Raw genomic sequence first — 23,647 nt, 5'->3', positions numbered from 1 at the left:
CCTGGAATAAGGAGAGACAGACAATGTAAGCTATATCATAAGAGTAAGACAGGCTTTTCTAGACTGCATTATGCACACTAACTTAAAAGCATATTAAGATTAACAATGAGAGGGGAAGGGATGAATGCTGCCTTAGCCCCCCTCAAAATCAGATACTCTAAAACCAAAACATAGACACGTGTCCTTTTGGACTGCTTCAGTGATGAAGTTCAACAGAGTGCTACTCTCCCAATTTTAACCAAATCTATTCCTTTTTTGTTCTGATTTTCATCTATTGCTTAGAGGTTTTTGAACAGAAACGCTAAATGACAAGGAAAGTATCTGCTGCCTTCTAAAACAGATCCAGCAACTAGAAAAAGCATAAAAAAATTATTTCATTTTGTCACTTGCTTGCCACACAATTACTTGACTAATTTTTCCTGTTCAGAGAGTGAAACAACAACTCAATGTTGACACAGTCAGGGAATAAGACCCACTGCTAGTTATTTAAAGAGCCTTCTTCCCACTTAATACTGGCGTAGCTGCCTGAGACATCTCTCCTGCTGCCAGTATTTGTGGTGGTATGACTGGGATGCTCAGAGGATTGGTCAGTATATTGTCAGCTGTTTTTAACTGAAGGCTACTCTAGCCTCTATTACTGCTTCTGCCTTTGGGTGCCACCTCCCCCAATGCTTAATTTACTCTATTTACTATATATATTCTGAGGGAGGAAGGAAGAGGGAAAGGGCTGGAAATGCCCAGTGGGAGGTCTAACATTGCATTTCACTCAGCAGTTTGTTTCCTCTCCCTCTGTAAAGTACTAGTTAGTTCCTAAATTGCATCCATCTATAACATCAGGTTTTGTGGATTTTACTGTGAATAGTAACATGCTTTTCTACAGAGCCAAGGAGTACAGCACATCATGAACTGGGAGGATGCATTAATACTACGTTGCCTCTTGTGGCACTGATAAAAGTTTTTACACCTGCAGAAATGGTAGCAGTGACAAGTAGAAATGCACAGAAAGTGCAATTCAAGTTGATATGAGTTATCACTGATACATGATGTGCATGAACAAGACAAAAATATGACTAAGTCATACAAATCGGAGAAATCAAGGCATTCGTATAGCTCATAGGAGTATTTGCAGCCCACAGGAGGAATAGTATCTGTACTCTGCCATCACCATCAATCAAAGAATAGGGAAATTAATGAAGCGCAAGATGACTTAACCTGAACTAGAAAATAAGATCTCTGACAAAAGAACATTAGCTGCATTCAGTTTCATGGCAAAATTTTTGCCAGTTGTGCCATAGAGCTTGCTTTGAGGGTGGTACATAACGCTGCTGCTTAATTTAGGAGTGTTGTTTTACAAAATATAAGTTTTGAACCGAGACTGAGACCAAAGTGTAACTATGCCATCCAGAAGGGAACTTGCTTGCAGCATCCTCACATCTTCTGGCTTGAAAGGCTAAGAAAGGCCCCTTTATCTTGTTAAATTAAGATTTTTTTTTTTCTTCTAATTTGATAGAGTTCCACTTCATTCCTTCTTCCTCCCACTCCACAGAAAAACATTCCCAGTTGTTGCTGGCCTATATAGGTTGTCAGGACAGCTGACTTCTTGGATTACACAGGGCTATATTGTATCCCCTCAAGAACCAGCCACACCAAGTGCTTCCTTTGGGACCAGGGCTCACTACTGGGCTGTACCAGCACACCAGGTGCGGTCTTGAAATTGGAAATTCCAAGACAACAGGCAGTCCTACAAATGCTCCTCTCAAATCATTCTCCCTCTTGAGCCTCTTACAGTATAAACCTACTCCAAATCAGGTATCTGAGTAACCAAAAGCATGGTGAATTTGTACTCAGTTCTGACTTAGCCTCTTAAAGCAAAGGGACAGAATGCTGTCTTTGGCCTTTTGTCCAGGTACTGGAAACTAATACAAGTCTGGCTTTTGGTAGCTTGGGAGAAGATTTTTCAGTTATGTTTCTACTGTTCACAGCAGTTACCTATGGCAATGCTGTATTTTAATGTTTTCAAAATAACTGTAGCTCTCTTCAATGTGGTAGGTAGAAAGCTGAACATTTACCATCCCATACAGATTTTGCTTCCAGCCAAGGGCTTCTCTATCTCATCCTTACAGAGATCTCTTATTTAGCACTACTGCAAGACAGTCAATTACTGCCAGCTTGTTAAGATGCCACTAAAACCCTGCCTTTTAGGGCATTTCTCTATTGGAATTCCATGCTGTTGTGATATGTGACTTAACTCTCAAATTTCTTCAAAAAAGTACCCTTAAGGTAAACTACAAGACATGCCTCTCAGCTCAAGAGTTGCTATTCAGCAAGCAACAAAGTACCCAGAAGCAGATACCATTAACTTCAGATTGAAAGCTGCTGTACCGTGTAGGCTTCAAATGGGTTTTTCAGCTTAGAAAGACTTTATAGAATCAGAAGCTAATTAATATTTGAAAGTTATCTGAAGGGTCTTTAGAATTAATGACATGTTTCCTGCTCATCTACATCACTGCCAGAAACAGTCTTCCCATTGCTTTCAAGCTACTTCAAGCACTTAAAGCCAATATAACTATGTGCTGCATGGGCTGCTTAGAAGTAACAACTTCCTGGATAGGTTATAGAACTGAGCAGATGCCAAAACTGTCAAAACCAGTGAGGGAAGTGAGGCAAGGAAAGATGTTTATATGGACATATTATTGCTTTGAGATCTAAATCTCTTACAATCTAAAATAAACCATACAAGCATAACAATGTTAAATTTTTATAAAGACTGCATGGTCAGTCCCTGAAAAACTGAACCAAGAGCTGAAATTTAGAAACCTGGAAGCACCCAGCACATTTAAGCTCATCTAGCAAGGGTGCTGAAGCTCCTGCATGAAGCATCAGCAGATATTCTGGGGCAAACATCCCTTAAGGTCATGCTTCCACTATGAACAGTAGATTGCCTGTGCTCCAAAAAGTAAAACCTCTGAAGCACCCACAAAGACCAAGTGAAGCACCCATGAGGATGAACAGCACACAAATCAATGACTGAAATACAAAAGATGAGAGCCTGGAGAATATCCAGCAGAGACCTGCATTAAATATGAATTTATTCCCCCCCCCCACACTAAAAAGACCAGTAAATTAAACATGCAGGGTCACACCTCAGGTTCTGAAGCCAGAAAAGCTGAGTAATGGCAAACATCAAATTGTCATGATCAAATACACCAAGCAGCCCTCAAAAGGACTGACTAATCTAGGTTGGTATGTTCTCTTAGTAATGTCAATTGTGACTGTTTAGTAAAACTATATTGAGAATTGGGTCTAATTAAAATGCAGCTGAAGATTACCAGTGTAAGAACTTAATTCCTAATTACTACAGAAACTAGACTAACAGATTTATTCACAGAACCGAGACTCTTGGCAGAACTATTGGTCAAATAATCTATTTGGTTATGCAACTTTAAGTTCACACCTAGTTCATCTTGAAGGACAGCCAGCCTTTTCCTTTAGCTGTCAGTCTCACCAACCCAATGACAGCAATGAAGAGCTGCTGTTCACGGGCACTGGGTTATAATCAGCTTTTCATTCAAGGCATACATGTGTAGCATGGTAGAAAGCCATCAAGGCCAAGAACCCAGTGAGCACAGAAGCAGCATGTATGTTAAAAACCCACCCTTAAACCAGGTAAGAGGTGATCCTTTTCTTAGAAACTTGGGTAAGTAACCTCTTATGAAGAGATACTGCCTTTGACTCTTTAAGCATCTGAGTTAACTCATTTCTGAATTTCAAAGATTCTAAAAGGACAAATTTCAGGGGCTTGTTTGAGATAGCATTGTATCTCTTTAGCAAGGCTGCTAAGTGTATGCATATAGCCTATTAGATTTTCATTTTTTTCAGTAACCCTAAACCAGATTCATCAAAGCCTCCCCCAGGCACAAGAGACAAAACCACTGAACTATTTTGCTAAGGTTTTGAGGGTGCAGACTGACCATGTGGCTAAGTGAACCCAGCAGGCAGCTGCTGCCAGATCAGTGGTTGTTTCCCCTGCTCCCAGCTGCCTCCTTTGCTGCTTCCCATGTGCTCGCACCCATGTTTATCTGATGTGCGGTAAGCTGGGTCAGGAAACCAAACTAGCACCTCAGTTTTCTGTCAGCTTAGCTCCCTGGACTGGCTCACCGCAGGGCTAGATGAGAACCAGTACTGGTAAAGAAGCAGCACGGTGGTGGTGGGGACAAGCTTCTCTTCTGACAAGTTTTCATCAATTCAGCCTTATCATATTGTAACTCAGACAACCAGGATACAAACAGGCTATATCCTGTAAAAGTCTACTTCAAGATTAGGTATTTCCTAAATCAGCTTATAACCTTCTCCATCACAGAAAAAAATTAATGCAAATATTCTTACTTTGAAAATTTCTGGTGAATCTTTTGGAAATTATATATTGTGAATATTGTAGACAGATTATTTATAACGGACTTCATACTACTGGTACTGCTCCTGTTGGCCCCACTAAGGGGAATTTAGGTTAGACACAATAGACGCATGCTCTAGCAGCAAGACTGAAACTAAATGACTCACCCAATTAAAATATATGGAATCTAATGATTTTACTTCTAAAGAGAGGGCAGGGCTTCCTACATAATGACAGGTGCAATATAATTATGGGGAAACTGACAGTCTTGGCTTTATTCTTAATACATGAAGGTGGCTGCTGTAATCTAAGACAAATACATAAAATGCAGTTTTTTCCTTTAAACTGGGGAGGAAAAACATTCAGGTCTGGGTGTGGAGGTCTCAAACCAGTTTTATTGGGCACTTTGCCAATGTTATGAAAGCAGTATATCATGTAAGGGTGGTAGCCTACTCTCAGGGAAAAAAATACAACTGGAAAAATCAGCATGTGCAAAAAAAGGTGCAACCTGGGCAGGGGAAAAGAGGAAGGAGAACTGAGAGCACGCTGGTAGAGCATGGAAAAACACTATGGTCTATATGAGCATTATTTTAGAGGGACATGGCATCCACAAAGGCTCAGACCACCAGAACTCCACCTCTATAAAGAGGTTAGCATTATCTTGACAACTTGAATGGGGATATGTAGCCCTTACAACCATCATTAGAGACTTATGAAAAGAAACACTTCAAATAACTTAACCTAATTAAGATTCATAAACTGAGCCTTCTGCAGCTGTTGAGATCCATCTCCTGGTTTTGTCTGGAGATTTGGGGTGGGGATCATTGTGGAGAGCACAGACCCTGGCAGACATGAATGCTAACTGCACAGCTGTCTTCGGAGGCATGCTGCTGAAAGGACTTGGCATTCCTCCTCAGAGACCAGGCCCGAGATGCGCAGTCATATTTTTTCAGAGTTAAAACTGCATGAGTGCTAACATACAAAGTTGAGAGTGAACACATGTCATCCAGTGATGTGCCTGTTCTTTTACACAAGAGGCAGTTAAGAAACAGCAGCATGAGTATCTCGTCCCAAACAGTGAAGTTTTTCTAAATCTAGATAATTGGTTGAATTGTTCTCCAGACTTGTGACAAGATGCAACGATATTTTTCCAATGAGGATATGAATTCTAGTAAGATTTATTTCCAAACCCTCTAGTAGGCAACCATCCAGCCTGCTCAGATGTCTACAACTGAACAATAGGACCCACAATTTTTGCTGAAACGCTTTGTTAATAATTTAAGGAGAAAAGAGAAAGATGATGTATCGGATCCCAGGCTTCTGGTGAGGCTGTACCTATTTTGTGGGTGACTACCCTCACTAGTGCTAACCATGCTGTACCCTTCACCAGCAGTAAATGCTTATTCTCACATGCATTAAATTCACAGCCTACAGAACATTCTCAGTCAGGGCATGTTAATATTATGACTTGATACTACATGGGATATTTTTGTAGCACTTGATATATAGAGCGCCTCAGTTTTGATATTTTATTCTCAACAGCGCTACAGAGTAGGGTAAAATTTGTACCATGCAGAAGAAGGTCTAAAGTAAAGAAACAAAGTCATTTGCTAAGTATCAGACTGGAAGCCATGGCAGAGCAGGACTCAAACTGGTGTTGATCAGCCATCCTTCCTAAAGTGCAATACTTAGAGCTTTAGTTACAAAATCCTTACAGTATCTAACTAATGAGTAACACTTCCAACACAAAAACATACAATACTTTGAAAAAGCTACTGTCTCAACTACTGATGTTCTCTAAACAAACACTGCTACACTTCCTCACACTATTGAAGTAGGAAGTACTACCAAGTAGCTTTAAGTTCAAGCATCAAAAAAGGGAAGAAAATCTGTCATGGGGCAAAGCACAATAGAAAGCCTCTACAGTCAAACTTGGAAAAGAAAGCATGGTCCTGTGGAAAGGGTGCTGGGTCAGTAGTTCTGCTAGAGACCTGTTTCATAAACCATCCTGTGTACTCATGCCTCTCACTTATCTGTATGATAAAACGCTGTTTTCCTTTTATAAAGTTAGTACTCTACCAGTGGGGGGAAAAAAAAAAATCAGACTAAATAGCTAACTACTACTGAAAACAGTTTTCTTAACTGCAGGGTTTTTTACTCATTCCAATATCTCATTTTTTTATATATTTAAACAAAGATGGTACCTTCATAGGGAGAAACCATTTTCTTCTATTCCTGCATGTCTGTATTCCTGGTTGTAGAGCTGACATCCTTTGTCTGACAGCAAAGGCAAGTAATTTGGGAACAAACTGTTTTCCCAAGAACAGAGAGAGTCACATAGAAAGATAGTGTGCATCACCTGTTTTTTTTTCAGAACAGATATGGTTCCAAATAAAGATACAGGCAGCTGAGTAAGAATGCTAAATGGTCATAGGAAAGGAAATAGTTCTTCCTAATTTGTCACCAGCACCAATTCCTGGACATTCAATTCCATTTCCCTTTAAGCCTCAGACAACCTCATTTCACACAGTATTCACCATGGAATGACATTTGTTCTCAACGCACAGGATCATTATCTAATTTCTAAAAGCACAAGAGCAATCCCTGGAAAGGTAACCTTCAGTTTGGTGATATGAAGCACAGCTGTACCAGAGCAGTTTATTCTATATACTAAAGCCTGTTTCTCTATTAACAAACCAAGATGCTGCTTCTATAATAGCTTTTATGGTTTCAAAAATTACAAGCCCTCCTCCTTGCAGGCGGATGATGAGTGTTTTAATCTTTCTGTAAGAGGAAATAATGGATGAGTGGATGTAACAAAGCCAGATGCCAAGGCCTGAAATGCACGCAAGATCTCAACCTTGTAAGAAATTAGGAAAGTGTGGGGAAGAAAAAAAGGACAGCTACACCATACCAGCAGTCATGCCTTTGCTTTTATGTGATAGTATGCAAGACAGGAAGTCTGTCTTGGTTGTATTTTAAACAGATTTTCAGATCTTCTTTCTATTAGTCTGTTTTAGGACTGATTAATGTGTTTCTTTCACTGTGGCCTTTCACTGATTAGTATTAAAGGGGATAAGTCACTTTTGGAAAAACACAAATACATCCCAATTTAGTGTAACAACTACCCCACAGCTGAGCAGTCAATGATTAACACCACAGTAGTGTCAGGTGATCTTATTTTTTTGTAATTACATGCCTAAACCCTAAACATCAGGTTTGGGATCTCTTTGCAGAGATCCTGTCTCCCAGCCAATAACCCAACTACATGAGTTCTTACTGCAATTCACTCTTGTTTGTATTGCTCTACTGCTAAACAACCAAAGACAGTATAACAAAGTTCTCTATCTGTTGCTAATTCACTGTAGCTTCAGCCTCTTTATGGATGTTTGACAGATAGCATTCAGCAAAGCACAGTGCTTTGAGCTTCCCTTTTGAGGCAAGTCAAATAATTAACACAAGCACTAACCTTCTTTCAGTCCTATTACCATGCCACAAGTGTTTTGAAATACAGGCTAGAACCACAACAAACACATGTTTCTCTAACAGCCTACAGCATGAGACAGAGTATATGACTGAACATTTAGCCTGCAGACAGCTTTTCTGTGTTTGTTTATGCAAAAATTAAGTCTAAACATCTCCATAAACCAAGCAAGTATTATCACCATTTTACCGATGAGAAGTGCACAGAAGCAATGAGAAGTGACTCTTAATTTGAGGGCTCAGATTACCTAGCAGAAGTATCAGATTTTATGTCTTTTCATGCATGAAAGGTTGCCTGCATACTTACACATAAACAAGTTGGAAAACCTCTCTTACTGGCAGATGAAGTTATCTAGGATAAAGCCCAACAGAAACAAAACTAAAAAGGATGCAGTTCAGCTTTTAAAGGCAAAAGCAAAATAAACATGTATTCCCCTAAATTTTAAGATGGCTACATCTGCCTTTTGATATGTGGCTCTTGCCTGCTTTCATAAACCAGAAGTTGCTTAAAACACTCTTTGCTGTAACACAGTAATGTTGAAAAAAACCCTCCACTTTTCCTAACAGAAAGCAATGGATAAATTAAGTCAAAGCATTATAGCACCCTCTCGTGGTAGCCTGGAAAATCATGTTCTGCATAAGCATCTGCCGTAGATCCTTTACCTTCTTTAAAATTCATACAGCTCCCTGTGTGCTGCCCAGCATCAGGCTGCACTCTTTCATACTCACCTGCTCCCCGCTGACAATGCAGTGCGTGTTTCAAAGCCTGCTTCCCTGCTCGGACATCACAAGGTGAGCTTTGTGTGGAGAAGGGAAGGCTAAAGAAAGCGGAAAAGCTGTCTAAGAGATTCCTTGCAGTCAAGTGGTGTTCTTGTTCAGGAACAAAATACTTACTGGCAATGCTTCACGCCTATCAGCTGCAATGTATTTCTGTAACAGCTGATGCACAACAGAAAACATGCTAAATAATCGCACCTGGGGATACCATTCCCCTGTGTAAAGCAAGAAAACTAGCACAGCTCACCTAAGTCTAAACAGCCTATAATTTTGTTGCCTTAAGGCATGCCAGTTTCCATAGCCCACAACGCAAGTGAGTATAATACCAGGGCTAAGTCCATCCACCTGTAGCTGAGCAGGCACTGAGAGGTCAGCTGAGCATTATTCTAGAGCTAGGCTGCACCTAGAAGCAGTTCTATGCTTTGCCTCCAACACTAACAAGGCATACAGAAAAAGGTATTGCACCTCTACTACCATGGTGCAAGCTTGTGTGTTGATGGCAAGACATACACCAAGTGTCTTATTCAAATTTAGCTTAACCATTTGACAAAAAAATAGATGGAAGCTATACAGACTTAGTCACATCAAAATAAGAAAGAATTAAAACTTCTGTACAGACTACAGACAAGCTTAGCTTTGAGAGACTTAAGCGTGTGGCCTGTTTCAACTTCTCAAAGCATATCTGTACTTCTAACTAGGTGCTAAAGTGCAGGAATTACCACACAATTAAATGACTCTGATTTAGAGGGCAGTGCCCTATTTAAGCATTTTACCCCTAAAGAAGTTAAATATATTTAACTATCATGACCTAAAAAAAGAAAACGAAAAAATTTTCTGACAAAAAGTTTTTAGTACTGTTATGACAAAAGCAAGAATTAAACCTGCTAGACTTCTGTTTCACAAGATAGCTATGTCAGGCTACTCAAATCATCATTTGAGAATCTACTGATATTGCACATCAATCCTAAGCCATCCAATGCACCTCTGGAAGAAAAAAATTATGAGAAGTGGGCTAGTTGTTCTTCTATAGTTCATATCAGACTCAAATTTATTAGATCACTCAAAAGATTGTTTCTTCTAACATGAAGAACCAGCTCCTTCCTCACAGCTATGTTGCAAACCTTAATATCCACATTTTTTTTGAGATCCTGAAGAAAAAAACTAAATATAACTTGAAATACTAGCACCACTAGACACTATATACCATTTTCCTGTTTATTCTAAGGATCTTCTCTAGACAAAGCCTTTTTAATCTGATAAAGTACCTCTGCTTTCTCTGTTTACTCTTGGAAATTAAAAAAAAGAAAAGCTACAAATCAAAATTAAACCAACAAATAACATCCAGAATAACAAGCATACAATTTGTGATTAGTGGAAAATTATTTTGCTGTGCTTCACTGGGTAATTCAGCCAGAGCACAGGTTTCACACTTTTATCAATTACAAAAGCACTATTCATCCCTCCCCAAGCTGTATACATCTCTCTGCCTCAAAAAAAAGAGGACAAAACCTACCAAACCCCCACTCATCTTCCTAGTCAGGAGAAAGCGCAAGAATTCTCCAGGGCCTGCAGAGAGCTGGCTCTCACTATTTATGTACGTTACTGCCACAAATGCTAAAGCTCATTGTATCTTACTTAACGCCAATCCAGTCAGTAAAAAAGGAGGTTTGAAAACAAACCAGAATTGAGTGATATCACCAGAAAGTGATCAAAAAAACAACTTTCAGAGCATCTGTTTAAGGGCTTGCCTATACCACAGCCTTTATGTTTTGATCAAGGTGCCATTCCAAGTGTAACTTTACCGAGACGCGACTCTATTAATATGAACAATATTCTAAGAGCACATGTAGGACATTCGGCAATTTAAAGTTCAAATTTTAAGAACTTGCTATTTTAACTTTAGTACCTTAAATCTGAGCCTGAGAGCTGCCAACTATTTGACAGAATTTTTTTATTTGCCAGTTTATAGATGAAAAAACGTAATTTGTAGAAGAAAAGGAACCACAATCAGCTCTCGAACAAAGGACACTGTTTCTCTTTCCCTTGTACTGAAGTGAATGGTGGACATAAAGAAAGCTTTACAATTAAAACCTGTGTTCTAAGAAAAAAATGCATTAAACACAAGCAGTGAGTAAGTCCATGCTTACGCAATCCAGCTCAGGACAGTATAAGCTTGAGCTCTGCTGCACCCAGTGACTTAATGGAGGAAGGAAGCTATGCCACTAACTATTTCAAAAGATCTTCAAGGTTATTCAGATCTCTAAGGCGACTCTATTTCACTGTTCCTAGATGACATAACTTGTATCAATTTTGAAAAAGTTTGCATAAACAGACTTCTTTTATTCCTGAACAGTCACCATAGTTTCATTAATGGGCAAGTTCTGACATACTAGATTGCTGGACTGGAAATAACACTTTAAAATTATTTCTTTTTAAATCCCTTCAAGGCTAATCTAAATACTTTTTCTAGTTTTCTTCTATTATTAAGTAAATGTCAGAGATACTAGCATAGCTGTATCTTGTCTCTACTTCTGCTCTTGGCTTTTCTAAGCAGCAACACAAAATTGATATTCTCATCAGTTGCACAGCCTCCCACAGGTTTCTGAATAGCAGCAGTAAAACTGAACAGTCTTGTTAACTCTGTGACACTGCTGGTTAGCAAAATGAACCCTGAGCAGCAAAGGCTTTGAAATAATCTTGAGAAACTGAGTTGACCCTGTAAGCTAAGGAAGGCCTCATTATATTAATTTACACTCCAGCTTGGGTTTTTGAAGGGTTATCTTCACAATCCGGAGGCTACAAAATTAAAATGTACAAATATTTCTGGGTTTTGTCTAGAAAACAGATCCATGCTCTGTAAACACCTTCTAGACCCCTGATGTTTAGGGTAAATGTAGGAGGTAATACTAATTTACTTGGATATGACAATATTTAAACAAGCTTCTAGGCTAGGCCATGTTAGAGTGTACACAGATTTGTGATGAGGAAGTGTTTCTTCACTTTGCAATTCTTATATGTTTTGGTGTGTCTACTGTACAGGCACACTACTCTCTACAGTCAACTTTTCCAAAAATTACGGGTCTAACTGAACATGGAATCTGGAAAACAGGAACACTTCATGAACTATGCTACATACTACCACCATAACAGCCAATACTAATATCATTTCTTTTAACCAGAAGCAAGCCTGACACCTGTTTCAAAATTAGCCATGGTGCTGAGCACACTTAACCTCCAACAAAAGTGATTATCGGTATCTTATGCCAACCCACTGTAAATCCCACAAGTGAACTCTAAAGAGTGTATACGTGTATTCACTATTCAGTGGTGCTTGATTCTACCTCTAGTAAGAAGTGAACAGGAGGAGGAGGTCTTGTTGGTGAGTTTTTCCTTCTGAAAACAAACAGTCCTGCAAATTAACATTTGCTTGTGCTCCAGGAGCTTGGAACTCCTCATCTCTTTGTGTCTGGTATCAGTCATCAGCTATGTCAGCCCTGAACTGGCCAAGCAGTTGGGCTAGATGATCGTTTTAGGCCGCTTCCAACTGAAAAAGTCCATTCTATTCCAGTCTATGTGGGGAAATCCCCCAACTGGTATGCTGCCCATTACAGGGACATCGGTCAGTAATCTACTTCTAACTTCTTATAGATCAGTTTAGAAGGCCCACCTGTCTCATTCAACAATTATTAAATATACCCAAGATTGTATTTTAAAATATTATCTCCAAGGCTGAACAGTCAAAATACAATCTCCTGTGTACTGAAATGGACTATTAGGGAGAAGCTGCAAGATCATCTTTTACCCTTTTCTCTTCTTCCAGTCTTTCCTTATTCCCGTTCTTTCCTCTCCAGCATTATGTGTCTTTTTGGAGATACTCTTCTCCATAGTTGTTCATCCTACATATCCTAGTTGAGATGATGACAAGTAGGAACAGCAAAGACATGCTTGATGCTTTGTTGTTGGGATTATCATAGGAGAAAGGAAGGAGAAATAGACTGGAAGGTGTGTAGGGTCACAAATCCAGAATGTTCTGATCCTTCTATCCTCTAATTTGCTTCCTAATTTGACCCCAACAGCAGCAAGAGATAGTGCCTATGCCTTTGCCATATATAGCTTATAGCAAGAAGCAGCTACTTCAGTTTCACTGTAGTATTAAATAACAAAAACAACAACAAAAAAAACACCAAACAAACCAGGGAAGAGCCCAAAATCCAAACCAGTAACATTATCAAAGGATGAGGGAATGCAGAACTGTCCTACAGAAAATGAGTTTTCCTTCACTGAAGAGCTACTTTTCTTACATAATTGTAGTCCCAATTCTCACATCACTATTATCGTAGAATACTTTCAAATCAACATAAGTGAAGCTCCAAGTTTATTAATGCATGTAATTATTTTTAATAGAAGTATCATAGTAAGATTGAGATCTTGAGGACAACATTTGGGAGGGAAGGACAGGAGAAGAGGAAAGGAATTTCTTGAAAAAGTTCAGTCTTAAAAGAAATATGTTTAAATGGCCTTTAAAGAGCACTAGAAGATTGAAACAAAACCAATTCAGTTCTCAGTGAAGTACTTCTGTGCATCTTTGTCTCCCCCTCAAAAAAGACAAAGTTAATTTTGGACTGTTTTTTGAAATTCCTGTGCTGATTTAGCTGATACTGAAAGCCACCTATTAAAAAGTTAACTTATACACAGTTGCAGATAAGCAATCATATTGGGAGATGCGCATGTCTTTATGGAAAGTCCTCAAAGCACATGAAACTTCCTAAGCAGATATGGGTAATATAACTAAGCTTTGTTGTTGTGGTTTATAGGGTTACCAACAGGAAGCCTCAATGGTTTTCTAACAGTCACTTATTCTAGAGAGAATAATCTCTATGGATAATACCAAGATCAGCCTTTAAAATAAAGTATTTCATAACCACAAAACCAGAGAAATGTCAGGGATGATGCAGTAATGGTGAGAGAACCATTACTTCAGACCCAGCAAGTCAACAGCGTTACCCCACTCAGCACAAGCTTTTGTTTCTTTCCTGCTGTGTTGAGGGAAAGAGAGACTGCTGGTGGTCCCAAACGACTACAAGAAATATTTCTTTACCAGTAAATACTCTTCTGAATGCTGTTAAGAACAAACCTGTATGCTTACTTCGTAGATTCACCTGCAAAGCCAATTAAGGGGCCATTTGCACTACAGCTACCAAGCTTTGCATCATTCATAATTACACACTGTTGAAAGAACTACTAACCGTTTGGCAAGCAGTGGTTTAGGATATCAGATTCTGAAACAGTTATAATGTAGGTGAGGTTTTAGTCTGCAGTCACCGATCCTTGACTTTTTGAAATACAACTAGGTGAAAATGAACTCAGCAAGTCACTAAATAAAACCTAACTGTATTATTTTTAATAACTTTCACATGCATCCCTACTGGAATAAGTATAAACTGCTGTTTCTTCTTTTATATTAGTTGGATTTTAACATAGTTTCTTATGAGTGTGAACTAGTCAGCTGTCAGCAGTACTTAAAAGGTAGTTTAAGGATAATAAGTATTATTAATGGAAACATTAAGTTGTGACAACTAAGAGAAATGGGCTAGAATAAATCACGCTAACTATCACCTAGCTTCATCTATAAAACAAGGATCTAAAAGTATGGTTTGACTTCAGCATGGACTGGCCTGCTTTAAGAACAAACAAACATGACATATGAAGTAAGTAGGTCACAGAACAGGTCACTTCTGAACACCAGTGAAAACATGATTTCAAGCCTACTGTCCCAGAATCTGTAATAAGTACCAGTCATAAAATATTCCTGAAGCCAACCCTGCTACAGCACCTCTAGGAGATAGTCCAACTATCTTCCAACTCTAAGTATGTGAGCTGTCAGTCCCGCTAGATTAAAAAAGATGATTTAAGCCACTTGTGACAATTTGCTTTTGTGTGCAATAGCTCATACGTTCACTTTCCACTGATTTGTTCACTTGGCCATGTCCCTATTTCCAAAAAAAATCCCGCAATTTTTTTTTTTGCAAAACATTGCACTTGCAAGCAATAGCAAGTTTGTGAAATATTGCTAGAACAACTTGTACCACACCATCTGCTGCATGGGGAGAACTGAGAAATCAGAGATCTGTCTGGGCTTTGAAATTTGATTTAAGTTAGTTCTGACTAACGTCTTTTGAAGTAACTTCATATCAGTCTTACCTTCTTCAGACTACATTTCCCCATCTATGTGAAAAGTACATAGGAAATATACTTACGCCAGGAATTATAACAGATTGGTAGTCTGTATTATATTGTCCCTCCCATCAAGTTGGTAGAGTCCTCTCATTTGCAAAATACAGTATGCAAAAATCCCAACTTAAGACAAGGTATAAAAATGAGTATTGAATGCAACTGAACCTGCAGGAATAACCTAGATATCACGGAGAATGATGCAATAGAGAACACGTCTATAATTTCATGTTCTACAGGAGATGTTCCTCTAGACACTTAGCTGAACTACCTTTTATTCCCCAAATAATTAGTTAAGAGTTATTTACACATTATGGTCCCACAAGATTTCTGATTTACAGTACAAAGAGTCAGGCACTGAATACAATGATTATATTCCATCTGCACAGGGCATTTACTGACAGGAAAGTCTGCGGGCAAGTAGCTCTGGCCCGAGCTTGCTGCATTTCACTGGAATGAAAAATAAGGAACATTTTAGGTGGTCCACAAAGTGCAGTTGTTAAACTGACCCTATTTTCTCTCCTTCTTTCCATTTTCCTGCATCCAGCCCTTCAGTTTCACTGAATTTCAAAGGGATAGTGTTATTTATGCTTCTTCCTATTTTAGAATGTTTTTATCATGTGGCATAGCACTCCAACTGCCTTAGGGGAGCTTTAATGATAATTTTATTTTTAAAAGTATAGGCTTATCTTGCCTGACCTTGATACACATAGTAAAAGGTTGCTAAACTCCTCTAGAAAACAAAACAGGGAACAAATGTCCTGCACCTGCTGGATCAAAAGCTCAAGTGTGGCAGAGTCTTCCGCTACCCCAAAAATATATCACCGAGGCAACTGTAGCAGTATTGCAAACAGGTATTGCAAAGGCTTCCCAGCCAGGATTTAAATAATCTAATTTTCCTGCAGTATGTTTTCTACAACACTCAGCAAGTCTTTTTGGAGATGAAAAGCATGCTAACACCATTCCAAAGAATATCTTGGTACAGTAGGCAGTTATCACTACTCTTCAGAAAGAAAATTAGAGCATGTCATTGTTCAAAGGTCACACGAGGAACCAAGCAGAGCCCATGCAACTTGGAAGTTGTTGGTTGTCATCAGTTGTACCCGTTCCCTCAAACAAACTACTGGAAGGGTAAGTAGATAACCTACTTTACTGTTCTCTCCCCTATTCCTTCTCTGAAAGGGAAAGCAAGCTCATCCTGTAATGGCACCAAGTACTTCTTTTCTGGTTGCACTGAACTGTAAGAATTTGATCATAACTAGTGTTTGCTACAGCTTCTCCCTCTTGACTTCTTGTCCCTGTGGTACTAGTCAATTCTGATGCAGTGTATGTGGGAACACAAGTGTTTGAATAATCCTTCTGTTTACACTCTTTCTTTCTAGTACATTACTAGCAACCAACATGCTTGATGATCCATTGCTTGCTTTTATAAGTCACAGATTACGTGCTAGGAATGCTGGCAATGGGGCGCTTTGAAGGACTAATTGCAAAAGGCTGCAAAATCCATGACTATCTTTTCTATCTTGGAGAACTCTGCTCCATGGCTAACAAATCACGCCAGTATATCTGCTCACTTAGGACTTTTCTGCTCAACTTCACAGCAGTGCTCACAGAATTCAATACTATGGTGAGCTGAAACCCCCAGGAGTCTAGATGTCTGTTCTCATGATAGAATAGTGGGGTGCCACAATACAGATTTCCTTGTTCTTTCCATAAAACAGAAAACATCTTCAAATTCCTTGATTCTTCCAAAAATACATCCTGAAGTAGGTAGTGCCTGTATACCTGTAGTGCTTCTCCTATGCAACTGTAACACAGCAAACACACTTGGGACAAACTGGTTCAACTCAATCTCTCGATTTTTCAAGGACAACTGCACTTCAAGTTAGTTGCGTAAAAATGCTCGTCACAGGTTTTTGGTAGCCTAGCATAAACGATTTTACACTTTATTGATTTGACACAAGCTATTCTTCAAAATCCTGTAGCAAAATGGGTCTGAGGCTGAAAACATTGTTTACTTCCATCCTTTTCATAAACGATCCAGAAGAAGCAACCCCTCCAAATGAACTTTGGCAAGAGTACTGAGTAAGGTTCACATCGCTCCTGGCACAGTATGGTATGAAATCTGCCAACATGAGCTGAGGCAGGGATTTATACCTGTAAGGGTCTAGCACAGTCAACAGGTTGTCTTCCTCCCATCAATGACTGTTATCAAGGAAAGCCAAGGAAGGTAGATAATCCAGGCTCATCCTTTGACTGGCTGGTTTAGTCGTTGGTCCAAGAGTGCTAGCCCATAATCTTGTGCTTTTTCCATCACTTTTCATACCCTGTGAATACATGTCCTAGAGACAGGATGGGAGGTTCAGGTTCAGAAAGAAATGACTAGAAAAGAGGAGTCTGGATCAAGTAGTATCACCAGCAACCACAGCGTCTCAGCAAAAGAAGCATAGCACTTAAAAGAAAGCTAGCAGAAAGCCAGGTTAAGTGAAACAGGAGAACAAGGCCAGTAAATGAAAAATAAGAACAGAAGTTGAGAGAAAAAAAATTCTCTCAGACCAGGGGAGTCAGGATCACAACAAACAATTTCTTGGAGAAAGGAAGTGAACTTCAGATTCAGGAACACAACAAAAATCTTTGGTTATTGCCCAAGACAAGTATTTAAATAGGTACCCAACTTTGACTAGCATTTGGTACAGATTATTAATAATGAGTTGTTCACTCACTTCTAGTAAAATGTGGATGGAATCAGGGAACAATTTAACACGGCTGAGGTATTCACCAAGACAGGATAGGAGTTTGAAGCCTGCCCTAAAACTCTTTGGATTGCCAAAAAAACCCACCCCTTTTACATAACTTAAAAGAATAAAAAGTTGTATCTTATTTTCAATAGACACATCTTCCTTTACAATCTGCAAAGAAAATAACAGAAGCAACAAAAACGTAAGTAAAATGATATCCATTACCTTACTGCTGAAGCAGATAACCTAAGCAATATAAACAGTAATTATTTTAAAAGATACAATCACTGTTATCAGAGAGAAATGTTCTTTTTATATGCCACTGAACAGTTTTATTCAGAGCGTGTCGGCTTTCCAAGCTCATTCTTATTTCTAGGTCTAGGGAAGACAGAGCAGAAGCGCTGGCAGAGCGCATAATTTGTCTATTTGGTGTGTGTGCATGCTTAAGAAAGATTTTTCTCTCCATTTCCCTGCCACTACATGTAAATAATTCCCCCTACCTTCTACCTTTAAAATGTAGTAGGGCGGAGGGAGGAGCTAGAAGGATTTGTTCAGGATGCTGTACTAAATTACTACCAAAACATGCAGCAATAAATGAAAAGATGCACTTGAGTCAGTCTTAACTGTGTTATTCTTAAGTAGTGGCATGTCCCCATGTGCTGTACCATACTTCCCACAAACATCCTTTCTGTCCTTGCCTTGTGAGAGCAAGAACCAAACAGCCATCTTGGTATCAAAACAGAAAAAGATAGACAGTTTGTCATTAGCAGGAGTGCTCTTGCCTGCTAAGTCACACTTAGCAGTCTACACAGCAATTTTGCTCTGCTGCTAAAGACTCGGACTTCAGCGTACTGAAAGAAGTGGGGTACATGCATAACTTCCAAGATCTGTTCCCAACATTGTGAATTTACATTATTTGTCTATTTTATAGTAATTTTTCTGCCAAAGTGCCTTTTGAAGTACAAAAATACAAAGATGACAGTTGATGATACTATGGTTGAAAGATGCAATAAAATAGTAATCCTTAGTTTTAGTCGTAGTAATAGCAGGTCAGGCGTTTCAGCAAGCACAGAGTTCTGTTTTGGTTTTAAAGTTGATGCTGCTCCCTGAACTCAAAAGCTGTGATAACACTGAGATTTTAAGAACCAGATTTAGTGCTGCGCTGTTGTTCTGATAGATACTTACGTGTCAGCAGTCACAGCAGATGATATTTACATTTAGACTGCTGGTTGCATGTTCCTTAATCTTTTTGCCTATGCTCATTCTATTGAGCAAAAGAAAATATGTATTGTCAGAAGCAGCCTTGCTCCATAAACACTGACATCTCTCTCCACCTAAAGCCAAACCAGCCAAGCTCTCCATAGCAGATTCAGTTCTTTAGGATTAGAGGTGCCTCCACGCACCTATTCTCAACATGCTTGTCAAGGCAGACAGGTTTCGGTTGATCGTACCTTCCAAAACTTGTGCATTGCATTAAGATGTTGCCAAATAGATATAATAAAAAACCACATAGTTACAAAGGGGGATTTGAGTTGTGGGGTTCTCCTAAGAGAGATTACAGAAACTAATCATGTTGCATTAAACATTTCCGGTATCGGTTTACAGCAATAAGAATAGAAGTGGACAGGCAAAAACTACAGCTGAGAATCGGATGGCAGCTGTAATACCCCAGTCAAAACAAAATCGTTTGCTCTGTCAGGAGCTATATAGCAACAGAGAATTACAGATCTAGACGGGCGAGTTATAAGCGCCTCAGTAAACAGAAAGACAAAGCACATGTAACGTTTACCTTTGTAAACAAAACCAGAGCTAGGAACCGCCGCCTTGACAGCTACCAAGCACTGCAAGTTTTGATTCCCGGTGGTGCCACCTCGCTTCTGCTGTGGAGGGCGGGCAGTCCCTCCCTGTCCCCAGCTCCGGGGGAAGTTTCTCCGGCCCCGAGCTCACTGCCGGGCTGCGGGCTGGGCCGAGGCGAGCATCCCCCGGGACGCGGCTGCGGCGGCGGCAGGGGCTGCCCGGCTCTCCCCGCCTGCGAGAGGCGCCTCTCCCTCACCCCGCCAGCTCCCCCAGCTCTCCCCTCCCCCAGTGAAACCGACAACAACAAAAGAGGGAGGGAGGAAGGGAGATCTTGTCCCTTTCCCCGAGCCCCCCACCCGACCCTCTGGCAGAGGGCGAGCGCAGGCGGGAGCCCCCCCGCCCCAGCCCCGGCCCCTCCCGCCCGGCCCAGCCCGGCCCCTCACCGTGCTGGGTGAAGATATTGAAGCCTCCTCCCTCAGCGGTGCGCCCGGCCGCCTCCCGCCGGCGGCCCGCCGGCCTGGCCGCGCTGCTCCCCCGCAGTCCCCGCGGCTGCTGCTGGTGCTGAGGCGGCGGCTGGTGCTGGAGCCCGGCGCCCGGCTCCCCGACGCGGCCCACCTGCTGCCCCATCGCCGCGCTCCCGGCCGCTGCCCGCGCTCACATGCCGCCGCCGCCGCTCCCCGGCCCGGCAGGCGGCCTCCCGCTCCTCCCCGCCCCCGGCGCGGCCCGGCGGCTCCCGCCCGCCTCGCCGCCCCCGCCGGCCCCCGCGGCGCTCCGGCCTGGGACTCACGGACTCGCCCCCTCAGCCCCCGCCGCCATCTTAAACCACAGAGCGCCGGGAGAGAGGGGACAGAGCGGCTCCCGCAGCCACCTCCGGTCCTCCGAGGGAGGCCGCCCAGCCCGCCCCCGGCGCACGCGGTCGCGCACAGTCACACACACGCAGGGCCACACGGGCGGCGTGGCTGTGGCGGGGACAGGCGCGACGGGGGAGCACCCACAGAGCCAGACCCCGGTTTGCTTGCCGGATTGCGCCCGCCGAGGGTCCCTCCATCTTGGCCACGATTTGAGGCCCGGCACGGGCGACCCGACGGAAGGCTGCGGCTGTGGCCCCAAGGCTGCCCTGCTCATGGCGAAGTGGAGCCCCGGCCCCGTGAACACGCTTTCCCTGTAGGCCAAAGCCGGGCTGGTTCACCTACAAACCCAAGCAGGCGTGAGGTGTGAAGCCAAGGGTCACGTACCGGGCCGCAGAAGGGAGTGGCGGTGGGCCTGTTCTCCTCCTCCATGGCTCACCGGGCCCTGGGTGAGCTCCCTGGGCTCCTGCCGGGACTTGCTCTCCTGGCCAAGGGCGTGGAGGAAGAGGAAGGCATGCTGTGTGAATAACGTCAGGCATGTTGGTGGCCAGGCATGGTTGGCAGCAGCGTCTTGTCATCGGGTGGCTGAATGTACACTCTGTTCTGTAGCTAACCGGTACACTGTTAAATATTAGCATAAGGCTCTCCAATTCAAGGGAGAAGGGAAGAGGTTTCACCTTGAAAGACAATGGTGCTTGTTGCAGTTTAGAGGACCCAGGCATTTGGAAGTATTTTGCTCTCCGTGCTAGCTACTATTTCAGCAATGCTTTGGCAGTGTTGCTTCATTGTGGATGAACCACAATGCTGCTGATCTCAGATGCCCTCACCACATCACTGAGAACTGACATGACAGTGACAAATTGGCTTGGTAAAATTCAGAGCCAGCCAGCTTCCAAGGAGCCACAGCAACCTGTGGCCAGACCAACCTTTGTGTGGCTGTCCTGGGGTGGGAAGGTGGGAAGCTCCTCTCTGAGCTCCATGAAAGTCAGCGTTCTTGCATGAAACTTGTAGCAACAGGAATTCTAAGGTCATATTCTACCTTCCCAGGGTCATGAGGTGCTACCGAAATGCTGTCCACACTGTCACATGCACTCAAACTGCACCCTGCTGGAATAATAATTCTGCTTAAAATAGGGGTGGCTCATCCAGCTGGGCTGGTGTGTATGCTGACACAGGCTGGAGTAAGTGGGAGTGAGGAGCACGTGGAGCCAGAAATGCCTTAACTCAGTAAATTAATGGACTAAGAACATTGGGGAGATCAGGAATTACACACAGACTTGCTAATAACACACAACAAAACAGTTCTTAAAATAGTGCTGGCAACATCTGGGGTGTAGCATGGGGTACACATTGCCAAGTCCGGGACCTTGTATGGGCATGGTTATGTGTATATGAGCAGAGGGTGTCTCTGCAGGATGGACAGTCCCAGGCAGAACTGGCCCTCATGGGTAAACTCTGCAGTGGAGATATTTCCTGGTCTCATTCCAGCTAGAATTTGCAGGGTTTGGCATTTATAAATGGTTTGCCTTGTAAACAAAATATATGTGTTCTCTGGAGACTGTAGAAAGACAACAAACATAGAACTCCCTCGTGCCATTTGCAGTTGCCATGTAGGAGAGAACCACTCTAAAAATCAACAGAAATACTATTTTTCTTTCCTAATGCCTTTTACTCGCTGATCCTAAAGAACTATCCAGAGGAAGGCCATTAGCATTTTAAAAGAAGATGCCAGTGTCAAGAGACTATTATACGTAAGTACACTAAAGAGAATTGGGTTTAAACACTGTTCTTATTCCTCAGACCTCATGAAATCCCTCATTCTCTCTACCAGCAGCTTGTGCACATGTAGCAGTTCACTGTGGGTTATGTTAATGTCCGACTGCATGGAACTTGTCTGACACACAGAAATGTCTTAACTGGCGGTGCCACCTCGCTCTGGGAATGGAGTTAGGCAGGAGCTTTCTAAACAGGCCTGTTGCAAGGGGAAGAAGGCTGCAGCATGGCTACCATTTGCTGTTGTATAACAGTATTTTAAAATCGTGCTGTACCCTATTAAAAAAGCTTCAAAACCAGTGCCCCAGCCATTGCTGGTTGTGTGCTAAACAAGCCCTACCCTCAGACTGTACCCCACTTGGTCTTCCCAACAACTTTGTTTATATGGTATTGTATAAACAGGGGATGCTGAGCCCTGGTTAGTGACCGCTCTTCTAGAGTGCCTGCTAGAAGAGCAATGGGGATATAAACAAGAAACTCCCCAAACTGAAAATGTCTCTGTGCTACTGAGTCACAGATGACACTGAGCCACACCGTTCCTTATTGTTAAAATGGGGGCTAATTAAGTATTTACTTCACAGAGTGTCATGGTTATTAACCATGCAAAGATTACAAAGTGCTTTGAAGAGGTAAAATCTTTATCAGTGCTACCTATTATTATCAGCTGTGATGTTATCAGCCTCATGTGGTATCAGGAATAGGTTGTTTTTCAGAAGGTAATTTCTTTTGAAGAGGTGTGGCACTGTGCATTAATGAGGCATCAGTAACAGTTGACTGTCCTGGTGATTTTAGGCTTCCAGTTAATCTGCCGTCTCATGAGCTGTTCGAGTAAGGGATAAAAAGGACCAAGGAACAAAGGCAGCACTGAGGTTACAGTAATGTGCCTGATGAGAAATGTGATATTTCTAGAAATGCTTCTGAACTTACTTTAAATATTCACCATATATCTGTTTCTTGAAGCTTCTTCTAAGCACTGACAATGCATTGCTCCACATCCACAGCATGCTCCAAAAATCACACAATCAAATAATTGCAGGCTAAGCAGTCTTACGTGCTCTGCATTACATGTCACGAGCATGCTGCTGTCATCTGCCTGAAGTATGGGTTCTGTGCCAGAAGAAGCCTGTGGACAAATTGGAGACTCCTGAGCCTAACTAAGTGTTGAGTCAACTGGGCAGTTTCTGTTTGTAACTTACGAAAAATTAACTACCAGTACTCCATCGGTGGCTTGAAAATTAATTCTAGGAGTAATCTTTGCTCTTCTTCCAGCTCATGTACCTTCTGCATATCAAAGCTACACAGAAAAACAGATTTGTGTTAAACATTTGGCTGGTGTGTAGGACATGGATGGTATTAGTTAAGGTATTTGTTAAGTGCCTAGAACAACATAGTCCTGATCGAGGCATCTGGAGAGTTCTCAAGAGGAAGGGATACATGTCCATAACATGTCAGGATTTTTATGCTTTTATTGCAATACCAGAACAAGTTGTGGAGCTCAGGACAGCCGTAACTCCCCTGGGATGTCTGCAAAGGCAATGTGAATGTCCACTAGATGGCCCATGGCATTGCTGCTCAGTGTCCCTCTAACACCCCGGACTTCACCTGTG

General features: G+C 41.7%; 1 protein-coding gene across 1 annotated transcript in view; it reads right to left on the bottom strand.

The window, feature by feature from the left end:
* Window positions 1-20,154, bottom strand: part of ABL2 (ABL proto-oncogene 2, non-receptor tyrosine kinase) — a 50,041-nt gene extending 29,887 nt beyond the window's left edge. The window contains exon 1 of the mRNA XM_052801043.1: window positions 19,863-20,154. Within this exon, the coding sequence (XP_052657003.1) occupies window positions 19,863-20,046 (184 nt within the window). The 5' untranslated portion in view covers window positions 20,047-20,154. The remainder of the gene's footprint in view (window positions 1-19,862) is intronic.
* Between the last annotated feature and the right edge of the window lie 3,493 nt (window positions 20,155-23,647).

This window comes from Harpia harpyja, chromosome 11 (genome assembly GCF_026419915.1).
Source record: "Harpia harpyja isolate bHarHar1 chromosome 11, bHarHar1 primary haplotype, whole genome shotgun sequence".
In the NCBI taxonomy this organism is placed as follows: domain Eukaryota; kingdom Metazoa; phylum Chordata; class Aves; order Accipitriformes; family Accipitridae; genus Harpia; species Harpia harpyja.
This window is presented reverse-complemented; position numbering and strand designations above follow the sequence as displayed.